The sequence below is a fragment of the Bos indicus x Bos taurus genome, chromosome 24, assembly GCF_003369695.1.
Source record: "Bos indicus x Bos taurus breed Angus x Brahman F1 hybrid chromosome 24, Bos_hybrid_MaternalHap_v2.0, whole genome shotgun sequence".
In the NCBI taxonomy this organism is placed as follows: Eukaryota; Metazoa; Chordata; class Mammalia; order Artiodactyla; family Bovidae; genus Bos; species Bos indicus x Bos taurus.
This window is the reverse complement of record NC_040099.1, coordinates 43417715-43440181: the sequence shown is the minus strand read 5'-3', so window position 1 is coordinate 43440181 and position 22467 is coordinate 43417715. Positions and strand designations below refer to the sequence as shown.

At 42.0% G+C, this 22467-nt stretch overlaps 1 protein-coding gene across 7 annotated transcripts in view; it reads right to left on the bottom strand.

Moving 5' to 3' along the window:
* The window catches only part of CEP192 (centrosomal protein 192), a 74008-nt gene that overhangs the window by 15454 nt on the left and 36087 nt on the right, over nt 1-22467 (bottom strand). For 5 of the 7 annotated variants that reach the window (XM_027526090.1, XM_027526093.1, XM_027526091.1 and 2 more), the window contains 18 exons: nt 18907-19032; nt 18572-18715; nt 18408-18471; nt 17850-17989; nt 17660-17752; nt 17094-17212; nt 16286-16462; nt 14930-15020; nt 14606-14782; nt 11938-12198; nt 11591-11706; nt 9951-10060; nt 7054-7204; nt 4579-4754; nt 3931-4054; nt 2468-2573; nt 1860-2064; nt 817-896 (listed from right to left, as the gene is read on the bottom strand). In XM_027526090.1, the coding sequence (XP_027381891.1) occupies nt 817-896; nt 1860-2064; nt 2468-2573; nt 3931-4054; nt 4579-4754; nt 7054-7204; nt 9951-10060; nt 11591-11706; nt 11938-12198; nt 14606-14782; nt 14930-15020; nt 16286-16462; nt 17094-17212; nt 17660-17752; nt 17850-17989; nt 18408-18471; nt 18572-18715; nt 18907-19032 (2460 nt within the window). Of the gene's footprint in view, nt 1-816; nt 897-1859; nt 2065-2467; nt 2574-3930; nt 4055-4578; nt 4755-7053; nt 7205-9950; nt 10061-11590; nt 11707-11937; nt 12199-14605; nt 14783-14929; nt 15021-16285; nt 16463-17093; nt 17213-17659; nt 17753-17849; nt 17990-18407; nt 18472-18571; nt 18716-18906; nt 19033-22467 lie in introns of those variants that run through there. The other 2 variants (XM_027526092.1, XR_003508471.1) reach the window with 2 other exon arrangements.

Genomic DNA, 22467 nt, shown 5'->3' with positions numbered 1-22467 from the left:
TTAAACAATCAAATTTAAAAAAACAAAAAGTCAACAGATCAGGTTCCACAGTGACACCATTGCCTTCACAGGCATCGAGGACAAACCCGTTTCCTGGAGACCGGGAGCACCCAGGCTCCGCTAACACCAGGCCTCACTGGACACAGACCCTCCTCCCACCCCCAGCCGCAGTGCTCTATAGGAGGCTGCTCCCTTGTTGGAGGACTGCTGCTTCCTTAAGAACCTTGCTGAGTGTGCGTTCCAACACCCCCACGCAATATCAGCACTTCATTTCCTGTCAGAGGGCCCAGCACTATCTTTTGCACACATCATGTTAACATTATGGCTCAGAACCTTGATGGTCACACCAAGAAGAGAGCAGAAAGGCCGTATCACATGTGACAACATGTGACGATACACACAGCTTGGGTGGTGCCCACTGGCAGACACCACATGTGGGTACACAGGCTAAGACTCCCTGGCAAGTAAAGTTCAGCCCTGCCTCCAACACACAGCAGCACTCAGAACCAGGAGAAAGAAACGTCTGGGATAAAATCTGTATATATTTTTCAGAATAAAATTATTTCAGATAAAAAACTGCACTGCAGGAGACAGCACTAAACAGAGCAAGCAGATATTTTCACATTACATTCTCTAGCCTGACTCTTAAAACCACCATGTGAACAAGACTGGGCAGGTTAGTTCCACTGACAGAAATAATCAAGTAAATGAAGCAGATTAACAAAAACCCAGTAATCTCAATTTATGGTCCTAATCCAGATTTTTAAACATCCTACATAAACATTAAAATGAGTATTCGAGGTAATTATCACTGACCTTGACATAAGGTGGAGCTAAAGATGATAGGTGCCACCTCACTTCCGTGTCACCATGATTCTCCAGTTCTAGGTAATTTCCTATAAGGAACACATTTCACAACTCAAACTGTTTGAGGGGTAAGTAAACAAGCAGATCCTTATGATAATATGTGATAAATACTGTGATTACCTTACCACAGAGAAGAAATACAATCAGATCCCTTTGAGTCCAACAAGGACACTATTCTCTAACCGTTCTGTTAGGTGAACCTAACTTCCTAGGTTCAGATGCTCTGTCTTGTATTTCGACATTATTTTTTAAGTCCTATTCGACAGATGCCCTATCTTGTATTTAACCAAAGGGAAAAGTTACCGAGGGTCTAAAGCATGTTCTTCATCAGCTACTGAGGAAGCACAGAGCACCATTCCAGGCCCCTGAGGAAGCTCGGAGGAGCTTCACATAGCACTTCACTATTCTCAGGCCCTGGATGGAGGGCCGGGTTGGGGTGGAGGTGGAGCAGGCAGGACAGGCCCAGAACCTGCAGTCACAGCCTAAGGGATGAGGCCTGGCTCCATCACCTTCCTCTCCTCTCTGGCCACTAACTTAGCAGCAGCTCTGGTCAAAGATCTAGTGAGAGTTGGGAAAGGATGGCTCTGACAAACAGTCTAAGCCTCCTGGAACAGACAGAGTTACTAAAGGCCTGGGAGGGATTGGGGGCAGGAGGAGAAGGGGATGACAGAGGATGAGATGGCTGGATGGCATCACCGACTCAATGGACGTGAGTTTGGGTAAACTCTGGGAGTTGGTGATGGACAGGGAGGCCTGGTATGCTGCGATTCATGGGGCTGCAAAGAGTTGGACACGACTGAGCAACTGAACTGAACTGAACTGAAGGCCTAGTTTTAGCTTCCTTGAATTGAGCTGAAATAATTTGTCACTGAAACAATTTCCGAGAACTGCTGATTTTCTCCTGAAGTTAACACTGTCTCGAACTACAGTTAACTAGGAGCTGTTAGATCCCACCTATCAACATTTGAAGACGTAACCTTGTGATACAATACCTGAGGTCTCACCAGGTTCTGTTGGAGGAAAAGTAACTGTCTTGTTTCTTAGCTCAACTTTTGTGGAAGGTGGTTTTGCTGCTGGTTTTACCAGATTAACTACATGCTCAGTTTCTTGGGAAAGGATTCCAAGTGGGCCGGAGGTCAAATGAGTGAAAAGTTCTTCTTGGGTCAAGTCTTCTCGAATTTGAACCTTCACAATTTTCTGAAATGAGACAAAGTGAAGTTAATGTTTTTTTTTTAATTCCTATTTTTTAATCATGGTAGACAAAAGTAATGCCAAACAACTGAAACACTGATGAATTTAGAAAGTAAAGTCTATTCAGATCCCAAAGTAGCTATTGACTTGATCTTTTTTCCCTACTCCCCTCTTTTTCAAAGCAGAACTTTCAAGTTAATGGTGGCCTCCAGGCCCTACTCCCCACTGCTGCACCAGGAAACTTACTCAGCTCACTGGTGGAAAAATCTGTACTAAGTGCTCTAGTTACATAAGCTGTTTGGGCTGAAAGGACCTCAATTTGATTTCTGAAATGTAAGTGCCATCAACAGGATTATAACATTTAAACTGCAAAAAAAATATTGATTAAAAAAAAATTTTTTTTAAGTACCTTCTGTCCATTGTCACAGTGTATATAGATCAAGCCGCTCCACGGGAACATTGAATGTTTTGTGGATAAGGAGGAATTGGGACTCACAAGAATTTGCATCTTACTCCTTAAAAGAAGAATTGAATACTGAGAACCAAGAATAGTGTAGACCGTAACAGCAATAAAGTAACACTGCACCATCAATGACCACCACGAGTTTCCCCACTGTTCAGAAAGAGCAGAGAACAGCGGTGAGCTCCCATGTGCATCTGATTTTACCTCAGTCCCAACTTGGTGACTGACAAAAAGCTGAGTGGTGTAAAGCCAAGAACCTGAGGGCAAAGCTCATGTGAAAATGGACCACACCACAGAAATGCGTCCATACAGTAATTCAAACTAAATATTTTTAGAGAAAGACCACTACCATGAATACTCTGAGCTGTCACTGTCACAGAGAGTAACTGGAATGCGGGTGGGGAGAAGAGTGCTTCTTTGCTCCCGCCATGGGTCAGGTTTCTGTGCTCACTGTGCTCAAGAGCTATGGGATGACAAAGACTGAAATGTGGAGTGTGACCAGATCTGTCACTTAAGAGACACTACCAGTTACAAGAGAGATCTATACCCACATCCAATATAGCCAAGCTAATAGCACGACACGAAGGGCCATGCACAAGTTGCTGTGGACAACCTGCCCTGTCACCTCCAGTTTTTCACCCATTAACAAGTAAGTATTTAACTGACTGATTTGGTTCCAGGCTTTCTCTGGAGTGTCCCTAACCTTACCTCAACCCAGTCTTGGTCAAATAAACTCTCTTTAAGTCCATACGCCATCATTTTGCAAAAGCAAAGAAAACAGATTCCAAGTTGCTCTCATGCAAAGCTGCTATTGCCAAATGTAAAGCAACTTTCAGGTGTGTGTGTTTTGTGCCAGTTGGGACTGTTCTCAGGAAGTGGAGAGCTGAGGCTTACCCCACCAATAACCATGCTGCACAGACAGGGCAGCTGCTCATCACCACTCGACCCCCAAAGACTTCTGTTTAATCCTTTGTGGAAAACAGTAAGCTAGACTATAGCTCAGACACAGCAGAAGTCAGGAAGCCATGTCTGTAAAATGTCCTTAGACAAAACCAGCAGAGTAAGGTGCCAGGCCCAAGGTGACAAGCCAGGACCACTGGGCTTTGGGGACCACCACCCTCACCCCAGGCACAGATGTATCCCATGCTGTAACTCTGGAGGCATAGCTGTGTCAGGAGATTCCACTCTAGGAATTCTCTCCCGTCTCACTCAGCTCTTGACCCTCTTAGGTTGATACTGTAACTGGCTGTGGACAGGCCCCACCGCTAAGAGGTATAAGTCTTGAACTCAGTGTGTTCCCACAGAACCACGCATGGTGCTCTGTAGAGTCAGCACACGGCAAAATCCTACTAAGTTTAAATGGCCTATGAAGCATGTGAATAACATCCAGTGGACAAGGTCATACTTACTCAGGTGCGATAAACCCATGTTGTGGAGTCACTGTAAGGCAGTGTGCTGGCCAGTACAGCTCAAATTTCAGCAACCTAATAGAATTATTTAAAATCTGGAAACGTCCAGTTTTTGCCATATCACCTATGACAGCAGATAAAACATTACTCACATTTAGCATTAATAATAAAGACCAAGATTAATAAATAGCAAAAACAAATCCTACATAAATATACTATAATACCAACTTATTTTGCTTTCTCAACTGCCCCTGACAGAAATTTCAAATTCCTGGTAAAGCAAGATCTTCATTCAATCTTGGGAACTACAAAGATACTGAATAAGATCAATACTGAGCAAAGACAAAAAACAAAACCTGGAAATTGTTACCCTTGTGTTATCTTGGGCACAGACATAGGTACTAGAACTTCTTCCTCCTCTGGACCAACGGTACCAATGCTAAGGGTAAGAGGCCAAGTGTCAATTGAATTCTCAGGGTGGGGGGGGGGGGTGGCAGGAGGAAGGGTCTGTTCATGGGAGCTTGGCCTGGGGTCCGTGGCCTCATGTTAGGACAATATTCTGGTCTTCCCTACAAGAGCTGTGTGCACAGAGCAGGGACAGCCAGGGCCCCAGACAGATTTTTGTCCTGGCGTTGGGGACACACTCACATGAAGGAGCAACCAAGACCAGGTGCTCAGGGTGGACAGCCCACACTTCCTCTGAGGCCGAGTTATCCTGAGGTGGGGGAACAGCTTGTGAAAGAAGGGGAGAACCCTGAGGACCCTTCACTGGCAAAACATCCAAAGAAATGTTACCACCATGTGCCCCACAACTGCCAGATTCACTAGACAGAGAGAGAGAGAGAGAGAGAGAGAGGAGATTAAAAACGATAAAAAGCAGATTGTGTCATATTTTTGTATTAATTACCCATAAATCTGAAAACAGATAAAACTACAAGTGCATTATATACTGTATATTTTTCAGCAAATAAAAATCCTTACCATTGGGTATTCTTAAAGTAATGTATAAAACATAAAGTACAGTATAGGTTAAATATTGCGTGTGTGTAAGTGCTTAGTCACTCTGTCATGTCCAACTTTTTGCAATGCCATGGACTGTAACTGTAGCCCACCAGGCTCCTCTGTCAGTTGGACTTCCCAGGCAAGAATACTGGAGTGGGCTGCTCTTTCCTTCTCCAGAGAATCTTCCAGACCTAGGGATCAAACCCCCATCTCTGGTGTCTCCTGAATTGGCAGGCAAATTCTTTACCACTGAGTCACCAGGGAAGCCAGGTTAAATATTACTAATCTTTAATTAGAATACACAACAATTTCTTCCCTGCTTTAACTTCTGCATGCAATCTGAAGTATCTTATAAGATTTACTACAAAAATGCCCAATATTAAGAATTTAAGAAAAACAACAAAACTCTTCGTGTATCTTTAAGTGAATAATGATAACTGGCTTCACAATGCTAATAATACTAACAACTATGAGCACATTGCTGCCCGCATCCAGGCACAACGCAGGTTTCCAGGTTGTAGAGGAAGAGAAGGATGAGTCTGTGGATAAGGAGGTGCCCACAGGTGCTATGGGCACAGGCACAGGACCAGGGAGCAGCTCAGGGAACCAAATAGTGACAAGGGGACTGGTCCTGAATCTAAGTCCACCCTGAAGCACATGAATAAGAGGGAAAAGGACACTCCTTCCTCAGAATGGAAAGATAACTGCAGAATGGAGAAAGAAAGGTGAGACCAGAAAATCGCCAGTCAGCAGTCGAGATAGGAATATAACATGGGTCAGGAAGCCATCCATCCTCACTGGGCACACTAAGTCTGGCAAGGTACAAGATCATCTACCCTTTTTAAGTCACTTACTCCAACACTCCTTCAAGATATTTATTAACTAACCTTACAGTAAAGAAACTTGGCAAGAATCTTCCCAGTAATGGGACAACCAGCACTGCTCAGCACCAGAGACACTACGCTGAGAAACAAATAGCATCACTCTGCGTGTCCTGAAGTTGACACTGAAATTAAAGACTATTTCATTAAGTAATTGGCCTGCACTCTGTAAGAAAAGCAAGGTCCCTGGCCAATAGCCTACTTTTCCCCTTTTACCAGGAAAGCCCAGGAGAAATAAAGAAAGATGGCTTGGTCAAATCACCTGTCATCTTGCAAACGCCAGATCCCATAGCAAATGGACTCAGGTCCTTACCTACAATAGGCCTGACACAGGCAGCACCTGGTCTGTCTCCCATTGTCCGTGGTAAAGAAATATGAAACTTACTAATTTATGTGGCACAGCTGTTTGAAAAGCTTCACACAGGTTACATAATTATCAAAGTATGAGATACTTTTCATGATCAAAATAGTTCCCTCCTGTGTCACATATCAATCCAGAACTTATGGATGTGGTGTTAACCTAAGCTAGAGGGGAGAGCTGATACTGCCAAGGGGACCGTGGGCAGTCCCAGGTTCTCCTTGTTTCATCCCAAGTCAGCACCAAAGATTCACTCTGGATAACGCCTTTGACTCTGTAGATCTTACTTGCTAAACAACCCTGTGTTTTCTCAGGCGTGAAAAGAAGACCAAAGAACTCTCTTTATTGAAAGGGAATAAAGGGACAAGATAACCAAACACACATGTAATCTCAGATTCTGGACCAAAGAGGAAGTGGAAAGAGGCAGTGTCCTTTCTGTTGTTTGCCTTAGCTACACAGGGCACCACTGGGGAACTGGCAGGTACATGGGGAATCCACGGACCAGATGGTGGTCCTGGATCACGTCAGTATCCTAACCTTGACAGGTCTGCCATGGCTATGAGGGGGTTAATTTGCAGCAAATTCAGGGCTGACTGGTCATCATGCCTGCTACTCACTCCTAAATACCTTGTTCAGAGAAAGCCACTTATACATAAAGGAAAATAATAAAATGTCATCAACCAGGAATTTCTGTACAGACAGCGTATGGAAGTTCTCTATACTATTTTTAAACTTTTCTGTAAGTTTGGAATTATTTCAATTTAAAAATAAAGCTGAAATAAACATTTCAAGACAAAAAGCACAAAGTATAAGGGAAAGGATCAGCTCTACTATGAATTAAATAATCTTGAAATCTGGCGAAAGATGTTTTGTTAGTTTTACCTTTTGAATTCCAAGCTAGGTTTGGCAGAAGGTGGAAGAAATTCTCTGCTGGAAATGGAATCTCTAAATTCTCCAATTACTGAAAGTATGATTTTACGCATGTTTCCATAAAAGAGCTGGACATCATTGGGCTGCTGGGGAAGGTCATACACTGAAACAGAAAATAATGTGTGAAATACATGAATCTTCACACAATCACACCATTTACATATATTCTTGTACTTTCTTAGTTGGGGTCAGGTGACATTCTGATTTTGACCCTACAGATCAGCATCAATGACTTGCAGCCCAGGTTCTGCCCTGGACTTGAGTGACAGCGGCACCAGTGCTTAGCGGTGAACTGTGGTCACTTCCTTTCCCACCCTGAACTGCAGTCTTCCCCAACTGTAACATAACAACAAGCGTCCTGACCCCTGACATAAATTACCCTGCTAGGTTTCTGCAGTGCTCAGAGGCAGCATCACCTCAACTCCAGAATGCAGCATCTGAAGCATGGATCTGAGAGACCACCTCACAGACACTTAACCTCAGCAAATCCAGAAACCAGGCGGTGTCAGCGTAACTGCATGTATTTAGACTGATCAGACAGTTTATCTAGAGATAAACCCACCTGAATGAATGCACACATAATGAGAAATTTTCAGAGAACATGCCTGAATTTTACATAGAAATTAAATATTAAGAATTATATATTTTTAAAATGAAACTTCAGAAAGAACACAGAAGTATAAATTGAGATTTATATTAAGATATCTTGACTATAAAAGCTTAATTGTGAAATTATCTGCCACAATCATTACACATTTTGCAAAAGACCACTATGAATGCTTGTCACAGTAATATGCTCAAACAAATGTTTTTCAAAATAATCATGTAAAAAGTTCAACTGCAACATTCTCATGGGGATCCACTATACCAATTAACACAAAACCAATTGGGCTGCCTTCCCCCTCCACCTGGGCAGCGCGCACAGCACCTCCAGGAGGCCAGTACACCCTGGGGTACAGCCTGGTGCCTGAGAACCCACCCACCTGAAGCCCCCACTCAGCCCCAATGCAGGGGGGCTCAGCAGGTTACCCGAGCGCTTGGCTGGGCTTGTCAGCATGACCTTTAACACATCCCCTTCCAAATGCTTGCACACCAGCTCCCTCTGCCAGAACACACCTCCCCAGGCACCATGGTGCACATCCTCTCTTCCTCACAACCCCTCTCTGCTCTCTCAGCACAGCACCCTTCTTCAGGCCCCTGAGCCCTACAAAGGGTCTGTTAGAACTTTCCTGCCGCACTTCTCCACCTGTCCTCCTTGGTCTTTTAGACCCCAGAGGCCAGGCTGCATGCATGTTCCACCCCTGTAACCATGCCCTGTACTCCCCACCCACCAAGTCCACCCAATCAGTCCTGTGGCTGAGCCGAGAGCTGTACACGTGACCCTGTTCTCATCGGGACTCACTACTGCTACACCATGGCGTCCAGGGCACAGTCAGATTAGCCCTGCCACATGGCTTCTTCCTTCCTCTGAGGAGGGACACGCAAGGTGAAGCTTGGAGGAGCCGACTTGGCAGAGGTGGGGCTATGAAGTGAGGTTCAGCTCCAAATCTGAGACTCTTTCCAGCTGTTTTCAATCTTTCCACTCTTTGTAACTAACCCACCCTTGAAGCAGATGATCTAGACTCCCAATCTGCCCGAAAGGTCATACACTACTCTCTGTCACCTCTACACAGGAATAAATACCCTTTTTCCTTATCATTTCCCACTTCAGAAAGAGTATGATAAAGTGTTATCATTAAAAAACTAGAAAATAGAAGTTGGGGGAAAAGACAATACTGCCTGAAATTCTACCACCAGATTATAACCATTCTTAGTATTTTGGTGTGTATACTCCTGCAATTTTACCCACTTAACTATAAATAAAATATTATTTTTACCATATGGAGATCTTACATGCAAAATTTTAAAATAACGTTTTTCTTAATAAATGAGGAGCTTTTCATGTCACTTAATATAGAATCATATTGTCTGAATGGCTTAAAAATATTCTTTTGCAAGATTAAACAATCCTCTATTCTTGGACATTTAGGTTACTTCTAACTTCTTCCTATAATGAACACTGTGATGAAAATCTGTACATGTATTTTTACATAATTTACATGTCTCCTTTCTTATATTTTGTATGAGTAATAAATACCACTAAACACTTGAACTGTTCAGCTCAAACAGGTCTAAATATCTAGATTAGAGTCACTCAACCACAATCACATCCTCCAAAAACTGCACACCCAGCACAAGAGCAGAGAAATCTCAAAATGAGCATAAATGTGAAATCATGAAACCTTAAGCAGTAATAACTTGAGTTTAATCATGACCATTCTCTGCCCACAAGTCCACCCAAACACTAAGTGCAATAACTTATTAATATCTAACATTTACAAGGCAAAGCTCTCTTATCTGAACTCACAAGAGTTCACAAGAACTCTGTGCAGACAATACAAATATTATTCCTCTCATTTTATAGCTAAGGAAACTGAATTTCAGTGATGTAATCTGTCCGAAGTCATACAGCAGAGCTGTGACTAATTCAGCCTGACATCACACCTAAACCAACACACTTCTTCCTTATATCATATCACTGGACCCAGAAGATCTAAAATATATTGAGGGACTCCCCCGATGGTCTGATGGTTAAGAATCCACCTTGCAATGCAGGGGATGCAGGTTCGATCCCTGGTTAGGAAATGAAGATTCCACATGCTGTAGAGCAACTAAGCCCGCATGCCCTGGAGCCATAACTAGAGAACCCGTACACTGCAACAAAAGATCATACACACTGCAACTAAGACCCAACATAGCCAAATAAGAAAATAAATTTAAAATAAAATAAAATACACGAAAATTCCCACCTTCAGTTACAAGCAGCTCGTCCTGAAATGCTTCTGCAAAGTCGATGCTGTGCAGCACACTCAGACTGGGCAGGACCCGCTCTCTCACCTCCGGCATGTGCAGCACAGCTCTGTCAGTAGAGATTTTATTCAAGGGCGTTTTACAGACAAAAAACCTTCATTAGATTTTATTCATGCATCTGGCAATGACTGGCAAATCCCACTGACATCATGGTGCATTAGAAAAATAGATATTATGCCTTAGTTCACAATATACGTAATTTTAAACTGAAAACTTGTTTTGGACATTCCCTTAAAAGCTATACATGGTGGCATATATACATCATCATTTTCAGGTAAACACATTAAAACAACAACTCTCTGACAGAAGAGCAGAAAGAAGAAAAATTAGATTCTTTTCAAGTCATGCATTTACAATATTTGTGATAATTTGGTCAGTTAGAAATCTGTCTCAGGAAAAAACACACCAAGAATATGATACAAATAATGCATCAAAAGAAAACATTTAAATTGCCATGTAATTCTGTCAGTCTGTCTGACTTGTTCTAGAGACTTTTGAGGTGACAGAACTGAAAAGTGAATTTCTCTACAAAACTGAGTTCACAAACAAAAGAAATCTCATTACCATAAATTAATGGCAAAAAGGATTTATAGAGCAGTACACTGATTTCTATACTTCAATAGAGAGAAAGGGAAAAAAACAAAAAAACTGTGATCTAATTTCTCCAAATGTCAGTTTCTATATCTAAAATACTCAACTGAGAGACAAAACCACATTCCAAGTTGAACCCTTCACATGTGGTCTGTGTTATTATTACGTACTAACTCAATACTAAATGCTTGTTTAAACATTCTAATAGTCCTCCACAGACTGACAGTACAGTTTCCTGAACTGTGTATCAGCAGAAAACACAGCACAACACAACGCACTGGAAGAAAGCGAGACTGGCCCACACACACACCACCCTCCCGGGAGGCAGTAACTTCCCGTGAACCATGAATTGGCATGACCTCCATCCACTCAACGCATACTCAGCTTTAGGCAAGGAAAAAGATTTTGTGACATAAGAACTCTGATTTCAACTCATAAGTAAGTCTAAATCATACTTAGACCTAAATATAAATTTGACAACATGCCAGCATATAAAACTACATTTAAATTGGTGTACTAAATTTTTTTAGAAGCACAAGTTTTAAGTAATTAAACACCCTACAATGTCTAAAATACAGCTTGATCCATTCAAATAATTCTCAACACTCTCAGAAATGTTCCACGTCAGGTGTGTTTACACAATATACTTTCTTCCAGTAGTTTTTAAATCTTTTCAGAAACTGATCTGCCATCATTACCAAGATGGTCCAAGGATGAAGTCCAAGGTCCTATCTGAACAAAGGAGCAGAAGCCACTATATATGTTTAGAAAAGGACACTCAGTGCAAGGAAACCTGGAGACGAGCTATTTCTACCTGTATCTCTCCTACAGGTAGCTTATCGGTCACACAAATTTTACCAAAACTGTTCATCTGCCAGTTCACTAATAAGTAGTAAAACATCTTCCATAAATTACAAATCCCAACCAGTGTTAAGCCTTCAATACTTCCATGAATGCTCCCCGTCATGGTGTAAGGTAAGTAACCCACCTTCGATACTGCTGACGTGAAATTTCATCTCCACCAAAAAAGTATATAGTTGACAGTTCTGTGGTGGTTTTACAACTGCTTTCTCTGTCTGATGGATTATATATTATAGTAACATCCTGATGCCAAGAAAAAAATCAGGAGTGAATATTAAATATTTCACTCTGAATAAATGTCACAGGAACACAAACAGTGGCTGCAGACACTGATGCACATAAACAGCACCTCCAAGATCAGATAAGATCCTATATTCCTTTCAAAAAGGTGTTAGCTTTAGCTATAAAATATATAATTTTTACTTTAACCTAAAAATGAGCTCGTATTTTTAGTGCAGATACTTTCATACTTACTTCCTGTGTTCTTTCCTTCAGCACAAATTTGTCTGGAAAAATCCTTAATACTTTAGGATCCAGCAAAACTTTTTTCTGAGAATCCTTAAAACCTACAGCTTTAACAAAAGCTGCTCGAGAGCCAGTGTTACGGACAGAAATAACAATTCTACTTTCCTGGCCAGGCACTAAGTCATTCACTGTTACCATGTAACTGTCAGATAATTTTTTAACATCTTCCAAAATGAGGTTACTTGTGCCTCCATATCCAGACAAAGGTATCTAAAAACAGAATACAAACATCTAGAATTATTTTTATGTAAGCAGAAAACAGAAGATCAAATTATAGTCAGAGAAGACAATGAGACGGATTTACTGAAATTAAAATTATTCATCTTTGTGTACTTTGGCTAATAGTTACCTCACTGCCAATCAAGCCCTTATCTATAGTAAAGACTCTGCTTTAAGAGAAAAACAAACCAAAGAGGTGCAAAATTATTTACCTTCCCATATCCCAAGAATAATTATTTCTCACTGTTACAGAAACCAAGCTTAGATGACAAAGGAAAAATAAGATTAGTATTGATATGCTTGCTTAAGAAGTGTTCAGCATGAAAGACACTGATATTTAAATTTATCTTGAAATGCATAAAAAAGATAAATTGATAAGATGGTTAAATATGTGATAGAAGAAATAAAGCACAATGTTAAGTGCAGAATCTAAGGGAAAGTGTATGTGAATGTTTGCCAAGTAATTCTTTCATATTTCCAGTAATTTTAAATTTCCAACATGAAAAGTTTTGGGGGGAGAAAAATCTATGAGCATATACTCTTATTAACTTTTGGTCCAGCAGAATCAGGAGTGTGCCAAAGAGAAGCCAGAACTCAAATGGGCCTCAGGGGACAGCCAGCCTGGCCATGGGGGTGCAGAGTGGAGGCTCCAGGGTAGACCAAGCACTCTGAGCCATGGGGCTCCCAGGGGTGTAGCACCACCAGGAAACAGGAGTCACAGAACAGACTCTATAAAGAGGAGTGCAGGAAACAGGTACCCTGCAAGGATACAAACTTTTCAAACTCTTTAAATGCACTCCATTAAATATGCTCTTTCATTCCTTATTATTAAAATAAATTCCAAAGAATCCTTTGCAAACTTGAAAACATCAGTAGCTTATTTCAAGTTGTTATGTATTAAATACAATAACATTTTGAAAAATTAAACTCAGGCTGATGAAAACTCAGTATTGCCTGCCTTGTAGTAAAAATTAACAGCATTTAAAGGGCTTCAGATCTGAACTCCTGCAAAGTCCACCTCATCCACGGTGAGCTCTGTTGGTTCCAAGAGCCAAAAATATTTCTAATTTTTCTTTTCCCATAGAAACTTGCCAGTAAATCTTACATAAGAAGCTAGAAAACAACAAGGAGAATCAGCTTTTGAAAACACTCAATATGAGTATTCTTCCTGTATTTTCAAAGTCTAAGAAGTCACAAATGACTATTGACTAAAAGGTTAAAAGATGAAGAAAGATTAAATAAAATGAAATCTGAGTAATGCTCACAGACCCAAAGATTCAACCAGAAATCTGCTCTAGAGCAGGCTTCTCAGGGACTTCCCTGGTGGTCCCGTGGTTAGGACTCTGTGCTGCCACTGCTGGGGGACCGGGTTCGATCACTGAGGGAACTAAGATCCCTCAAGCCTACACAGCCAAAACTAAACTAAACTAAAAACCCAACTAGAGCAGACTCCTCAACCTTGGCACAGTGGTCCCTGGGCTGGGCCATCTGATGTGGGGTGCCCTGTGCACTGTGGGAGTGTCTGGCCACACCCCTGGCCTCCACTCATCAGGTACCAAAAGTCTAACTGTGAAAACCACAAATGTCTCCAGAAACCACCAAGTGTGCCCTGGTGGCTGAGAACCACCACTCTGCAGGCTGTTCAGCACATCACAGCTCATGAGGCCACATGAAGAACTCCACAGAGCATGTGTCCACCTCCAGCATCCAATATAGTTAGATTTGCCAAAAGTATCTATTCTTTTTAAAAAAAACCTTTAGGTGGTGTTAATCTTGTGACTTTTCCACATTTCCTCTGTGACACCAGGGCAAAGACCAGCTTTGCAGTCCCAGCTCCACTGCCAAGTAGCTGCTCAGTTCTGAGCTGCTTTCACAGAGCTTAGATTTCATCCGACTCCCTTGTTCCTCTTTCCTCCCCTCCAGGGTTTATCACTTTTCTCTCTTAAAGCCCTGAATCTAGCTAAAGAAATGACTTGAAATCTTCTGAAATTATGCTGGGAAGAAACAACACAGAAAAGTCCTGTCTGTGTATCCCTAGTGTACAGAACAGAGTCTAACAAGTAATGTCAGGAGACACCCTGCTGAACTGAAAGAAGAAATGTTACTTGGAAAATCAACAACTTAAAATAGTTCAATCTGGACTTAATCAAACAATGGGTTCCTGAGAAGTTCAAATGAAATGAAATAGACAAGACCTATTTTACAGGATTACTATGGTGGCTGCTTTTAAAATGGACAATTCTACAAGGTATGTAATTACTCTCTAATCTGTCTGTAAATCTAGGTAACCAATCACATATTTTGACTTAAAAAAGAGGACATATTATTTACCAATATTTAACCAATAGTTACATCATAAACTCCATGGGAGAAAAAATAGCAGTTAGAATTATCTTACCGTGAACTTAACACCTGGTTGTGATCGAACTCCAAGTTGTTTAATTTCGAGTTTGGCCAACATACAAGACAGGCGAGTAGGTGCAAATAACACGGAGATATAAATGTCTTCTTTTGGACGAATCCTGACCTCACAGTTACTGGTCAATCGCTCTTCTGAGCCAAAAGTGTGCTGCAGCTACAATTCAAAAACAACCTCTGCATAAGACAGAGCAGCAGCACAAACAAAACATGCCAGTAACACAGACTCTTCAAGGATGAACAACGCAAGACAGCCTGAACATAAAAGGATGTGACACAGAACAGAGCCGTGTACTCCACAAACCTGAAAGCAGTCCTGGTCTTGTCCTCTGACAAGCAGGCGTAAATGCTGGGCTGTAGACGCAGAATTGTTTCTTAAAGCTAGTTTCTGAAGCCTAGAAACAATGGCACATTTAAAATGTGGTTTTCTTCCATGGATGCTGCTACAATCATAAAAGCAAAACCAGTTAAAACCGACTGCAATGCATTGAGGCAGACGGACTGCCTAAGCCACGTGAGTGGCGGTCCACAGTCCTGGAACTCCGCATTTCTGAGAATGTGCACTCAAGACTCACCACATTGGAGAGGACTTTCAGTTTCATCTCTCCTGTTACAACTCCTTAGCTGTTCTTATTATCCACACTCTATGTGTAGGAATTATCTGTTTTACACAATAGTCATCAGAAAATACAGATGAACTATTTCATTTAGTCAAGACCATGCTTAGCTCCAAAACCTACCTTGCATGCAAACAAGGGTCCTATGCACGTTGTACAGATTTTTTACTTTAAAAGGTTCATCTGCATAAAGTAGTCTTTTAAACAGCATACTGCAATTAACCTAACTTTTAAAAAACTTACAATGCAAGTAGCACTGCAGCTGGCTGGCAATATGAAAATCCTCCAGCCTCTGCAAATACATGCATTCTCTCTTCACTGGAGAAGAGAAAATACGTGAATAAACCTCTATTTTACACAAATTTTGAAAATTAACAGTTAAATTATCTAAGCTGTGGTCTATGCCTTGTGTACCTTGTATTAAAAAGGAAATGCTGCTGAGTTTAATTAACCTCAGAGTAAAATCAAAGACCTTTGGTTATTATTAGCACACCCAAGAAAAGCCTTCCACAGGTACTCTGCCTGGAAAAGACTTGCAGAAAAAAATTTTTTTCATGAAAACAAAGCCAATTAAAACCAAGTGCAATGTTCAGAGATGGACTGGCTGCATGGGCACAGGAGCCGCTGGGGAGGACGGTCCTAAAACCCAGGGCCATGCAGGACAATGCAGGAGTCTAGCTGAGAGTGCTTTCACTAGAGCTGCCCACGGAAAACCACCCTTCACCAGCTGGACCGTAAAGGCCTCTAAGAGGCAACGTCGCTGTTCCTTCTTCCCACTGGCCCCCAGTGCTTTCCAGAGAAGGAACCAAGATACTTGTAGCTGCCTAAGTTTGGGCATCAGCAGAGAATTCACCAAAGAGCTTAAGAAAACTGAAACCTAATTTTTTTGGCTTGTATTTTAAAAACATGAAAAATGATATGAATTCATGGTAGGATGAATACTGAATATGATAGTTTTATTTCAGTTCTAAGAACGTGAACATGGTCGTCATGGAGACAGCGAAGAATAGCAGTCGGTGATGACAGCTGCTGTGCATACTCACTGTGTTCTACCGAGGGGGACACCTCCCCAGGCCAGAAACTGCTTGTTGGATAAAATCGAAGGAATATCTGAGGTGAGAGATTCAGGTGCCAGAGGCCTATTTCCCGAAGAAACTATTTCACCTTTTAACATCACTTCATACTGAGGGCCAAATGGCTGCACGAATATTTTCAAGATCCTAGAAAAGAAAATCATCTAAGTTCAGTGTTCAGAACTCAATTCTTTCAGCAACTACTGTCCTACCCGCTTCCTTTATCCAAGAGCCTGAGCTGGATGCTGAGGACACAATGCACGCCCTTCCTCAGAGCTGATGTCCCAGAGGAGGAAGCCAGTGGGGAAGGAGACAGGCACGTGCCTGAGTGCAGAGGAAAGGAGTTCACAGGCGAGGAATCCGGGTAGGGCTGAGGAAAGCCTCTGGGTGGAGATTCTACCCAGGCAGGAGGGGGCTGGGCTAAGCTATATGTACCAGGCAAGTTCACAAGCCGGAGACAAGGATGCTCTGACCAGTGTATGGTGATGTTCACTCAGGATTTGGAGGAGGAGTGGGGAAATATCTCTAACAACTGACAAGGTCAACGGATGGTGTCCTTGGAGAGGAGAGGTTAGTGAGAAACACGGTAATACTTTCAAATATATTTGAAAATAGTGATTTCTAGTCAGTTGGTTTACAAGATTTTCAGTGAAGAGAAAGAAGGTCTGTGGCAAAAGGAAAGAGCTATGCTGTCTGCCACAGGAAGTGAAGCATGTTCTCTGTCCTCCTAGCCACAGACTAGAGCACAAACTCGCCATGGTGAACAGCTTTACATTACCTTTCCTCACAGCCCATGGGATCCTTTGGAGAAAATGAAACTATAACTTCATGCTCTTCTCCAGGTTTAAGGAATAGTTTCTCTGGGTCCACTGAAAAGTGACTTCCTTGATCTGGGATCTAAATGTTGATGTAATAAGTCACAGGTTTCACGCATCCATGCCCTTGTCTCCCACTGATGACCATATATCTTCCCTCCTCCTTGTCCACCAGAGCCCCGCCCATCCTTACTTCCTGACTGCGAACACCCCCTCACACACCCAAACATATCATAAGTGACATCTACACACGTGGATCCTGTCCTCCACCCCACCAGCTGCAGCGTAACATGTCTTCAGGGAACTAATCTGGGGCTTAGTTCTTGTGTGTACAATGTGAAGCACCCCAGCTGAAGTTCTTTGTCATCTGCCTTATGCTCGGGCAACACTAGCTCTGATTCTTCCTCCTGATCCCGCCACCTCCCCAGCCCCAGACAAGGTTGGCAGACAGCAACCTTCAGAACCCGAGGGGGTCACTGATCATCTCAGTCCAAGAGAATAAGCTACCATCTCCAATGCAAATTCTTACCTTGATATCCAGGTGGACATCAATATTCCCAGCATTTTTCAGAGGTAAGTACTGCCTTGCTGAGGAAGCCACACTGGCAAACAAGTGCAGAGTCTAAGGGACGGAATAAAGCAGGCATTTTTTAAATATCATACTTAGCATGGAATCAACGTGGACATATGATAACAGCAAAGGGAGGAGCCCAGGGTACCTGGAGGTCTTTTGGGGCATGGATGCGGGCAATTCCTGTTCTTGCTCGAAGACTGATGCTTTTAATGACTGGTGTCGGGTTTGGACTATCAACTTCTATATCAACTCTTGCCAAAAATTCTTCTGCTGAGTCTAGAATCTCTATAAAAGGTCATTCTTTTAGTTCAGACAACAGTTATTTAATCCTAAATGCCACACATGGTCCAACACTATGCCCTTGGGGGTACAAAAAAATCTTAAGTGAAATGACTTTTTAACGAACTCAGAAAGAAACGGAAATGAGTGGAGGAGAAAAAGGAAGAAAATATCTGACAGATGAGATAACATCAGTTAAGAGAAAATATCCCAAAAGGTCTTCAGTGGTACATGCTTAGGTTACCCATATTTGGATGGGTTTGACCCAAAATAGCATGCTGTCTGCCCAATTTTAAAACATCATAAAATACTGACAAATTACAGGGAACATCTGACACATTCACTGATGGAAGAAATAAGCCTCAACTTGCTAGTTTATTTAGCTACAGAGTAAAGCAAATACCATAAAACGTAAACATGATACCTGAAGAAGTGATCTGTTTCTTTGGACTATGGAAAAGAACCCAAATTACCAGAAATTCTGGATCCTGTAAAATAAAAAAACTTTTGCATATATAGTGAAAGAAAAGTAGTTTGGAACTTGACTTCCTTCTTAATTCTAAACCACTCCCTCCACCTCCCAGTTACCTGTCCGTCGTCACTGGCAGGCATCATGTGGTTGATCACTGATGGAGCAGCCAGCTGCGCGATTGCGTGGGCATAAGGCAATGCTCTCAGAGCTGCGTGGATGGGCTCCTTGGAAAAGGTGAAGCAGCGCCAGGCCACAGCATTCTGTCAGAAACGGGAGGGGCTACTTCAGCAGAGCCAATGGTGTCGTGCTGGTGGGAGGCTACATCTGTTCACAGAGCCTTAACAAAAACACTGACATTCTTGACAGAAGTCAGCCAAGGATGCTACCAGCTGTAACTACAATACTTGTCCACGAAACTCTGTGAAAGATCCCTCATGAGCAGCGTACTTACAGCACTGATAATGAGTCTGATGGGGATGTTGGCATGTGTCTTGTTCACCAGTTTTAGAGGAAGAGCTTTCCAGCTTCCGTAAGTCAAGTCGCCAAAATCAAGAACACCTTTCTTTTCTGTTTCTACCTAATTATGGGGGGAAAAGGGATTTATAGAAACAATATATTACTAAATATGACAGTTTATATCACTGCCCTTCTAGCCACAAATAGTCAGTATTAACAGTAAGCTTACCTGAAATTCCAAGGGCTACTTTACAATTGCTATTTTCTACCAAAAAAAAAATTTTTTTTAATGTAGTCCATGTACCCAAATATACTACACAGAACAAAGTTACAGGTAAGCTGAGGCTGCTTTGAGAAGACTGCTAGTCAAGCCCTTAGGCTCTTCACTACCATGGATGTAGTGCTGCCTTCACGTGCCCACAAAGCCAAGTCTCCATGTGCATCCACACTGAACCCACGGCACTCCTCAAATCTCTGAGCGATGCCATCACTGGACACGGTTCCAAGAGAAGTCCTCCTTCACAGAACACAGGAGGCTGCCCTGGCTGATTCTGCATGTGATACTCCAGACCTCTAACCTGACCACTTAACCACACTGCTTCTTAAGAGTGGAATCTAAAAGGTAAATGTATAACATCCAACATTTACAAAGCACCAGGAATAATCCCTGGATCTGCTTCAATTTCTCAGTCTCCCCCACTTTTTTTAAAAACTAGTTCTATCAAGTGACTTTATTGAGCATTCCACACAGACATCCATTCACATGGTCACAGGAAAGCTAACCCTGACCCTCAAGAAGTGAATTTGAAGCAATTTTCCAAGGGTTACTTTTCTGGGGGAAACAAAAATCAAGCCTTGTTTTACGTGTGGGAGATAGGTTCTTGGCTAACTAGGTTATACTGAAAATTTCAGCACAACGAAAGGGGGGATAAAGTCCATAGTGTTGAAGAACCAAGAAATGGGAGAAAATAATCACAAAGCATAACTACTGGCAGGGATTTATACTCCAGAATACAAAGAACATCTACAAAAATTTATAAAGACATTCAAAAATAAATAAAAATGGGCAAGAAATATGAATAGGCAGTTCAGAGAAGAGGAGGCCAGGACAGCTAACAGACATAAGAAACGACGCTCAACACCACAGTCAACACAAACAGGGGTCAAAACTGGAACTTTACATCCACGAAGGAAGCAAACAGTTCACAATCTAATGACAGCACGTCAGCAACAACAGGCACTCACATGTTTCCTCAGGGAACACATGTCAGCAAGCGGCCACAAAGAGCCAGAATAAAAGCACGTACACATAAAATGTCATGTTCACTACAGCCACCTGGGACAGCCTCTAACAAGTCAGGAAGGTTACTGAGCAGTCTCACAGATGCAGCCTCTGTGTGAAGTCCCTGAACCATCTCTCGTGGGGACATTGCTCCCCCATCATATCCTCCTGCACCTTCAGGTCCAACTACTCCTCCTGGAAGGCTCTGCTCCACTGGGCTAAGGCTGAACCACCCCTTACACTGAAGTCCCCAGGCTTGTCTGTGCGCTGGACTCAGAGCTCAAATGACACCCCAGACCAGTGAAATCGCAGTCTCTAGGGCTGGGACACAGCCATCACTGTTTCTTCAAGTGAGTCATGTGACTCCAAGGAGCAGACCACGCCACTAAGTGTGACTTACACGAGCCTGTCAAAACATGACAGCCTCAAATACTACTTAGTTTTTGTTTCTGCTACAAAAATGTAGCCTGAATGTAAAACCAGAATTTAAAACTCTTACATAAAAACATAGGCAGAACACTCAGTGACATAAATCAAAGCAAGATCCTCTATGACCCACATCCTAGAGTAATGGAAATAAAAACAAAAGTAAACAAGTGGGACCTAATGAAACTTAAAAGCTTTTGCACAGCAAAGGAAACTTTAATCAAGGTGAAGAGACAACCCTCAGAATGCGAGAAAATAATAGTAAATGAAACAACTGACAAAGGATTAATTTCCAAAATATACAAGCAACTCATGCAACTCAATACCAGAAAAACAAACAACCCAATCAAAAAGTGGGAAAAAGACCTAAACGGGCATTTCTCCAAAGAAGACATACAGATGGCTAACAAACACATGAAAAGATGCTCAACATCACTCATTAATAGAGAAATGCAAATCAAAACTACAGTGAGATATCACCTCACACTGGTCAGAATGGCCATCATCAAAACGTCTACCAACACTAAATGCTGGAGAGGGTGTGGAGAAAAGCTCTTGAACCGTTGGTGGGAATGTAAATTGATACAGCCACTAATGGAAGATGGTAGGAAGATTCCTTAAAAAGCTAGGAATAAAACCACCATATGACTCAGCAATCCCACTCCCAGGCATATACCCTGAGGAAACCAAAACTTAAAAGGACACATGTATATCATTGTTCATTGCAGCACTATTTATAATAGCTAGAACATGGAAGCAACCTAGATGTCCATCGACAGATGAAAGGATAAAGAAGTGGTACATATACACAATGGAATAATACTCAGCCATAAAAAGGAACACATTTGACTCAGTTCTGATGAGGTGGATGAAACTAGAACCTATTATACAGAGTGAAGTAAGTAAAAGAAAGATAAATATCGTATCCTAACACATATATATGTAATCTAGAAAAACGGTACTGAAGAATTTATTTACAGGGCAGCAATAGAGAAACAGATGGAGAACAGACTTATGGACATGTGGAGAGGGGAGGAGAGGGTAAGATGTATGGAAAGAGTAACATGGAAACTCACATTACCATATGTAAAATAGATAGCCAACAGGAATTTGCTGTGGCTCAGGAAACTCAAATAGGAGCTCTGTATCAACCTAGAGGGATGAGGTGAGGAGGGAGATGGGAGGGAGGTTCAAAAGGGAAGGGATTTATGTATACCTATGGCTGATTCATGTTGAGATTCGATAGAAAACAACAAAATTCTGTAAAGCAATTATCCTTCAATAAAAAATAAAGTTTTTTAAATAAAAATTTTTTAAAATGTAGTCTGTTTAAGGACAGGTTCAAAAGCCTGGTCAGTGGAATGTACTGAAACACAGAAAGTCAATGACACTGTCTCAAATAGGGGTAATTTGGTAAAGTCATCACAACTGAGGGAAAGCAGATGCTACTGACACCCAGTGAGCAGAGACCAGGGCTCTGCTAAGATCCCCACACTGTACCTGACAGCCTCCACCACATAACCACCACCCAGTCAGACATGGCAATGGTGCCAAAGCTGAGAGTCCCTACCCTGGAACAAGCATGGCACAGCTGATTGAAAAATTCATACAATGCCACTTAAGCATAATATAAAGATCACTAAGAGTTGTAATAACAGAACTTCCACAAACTCTACTTCCTTCTCCACACCATGGACAAGTAAACTGCTAAGCCCAGGCAGTAAGCACAGCCCCAGGGAGGACAAAGAAAAGCATGTGCATGCAAGAAAGGAGGCCCACAAGGTCCTCATCAGTCTCCTCGGGGAATCCCACCCATACCTCACCTCGAAACAGAAGCACAGTTAGAGC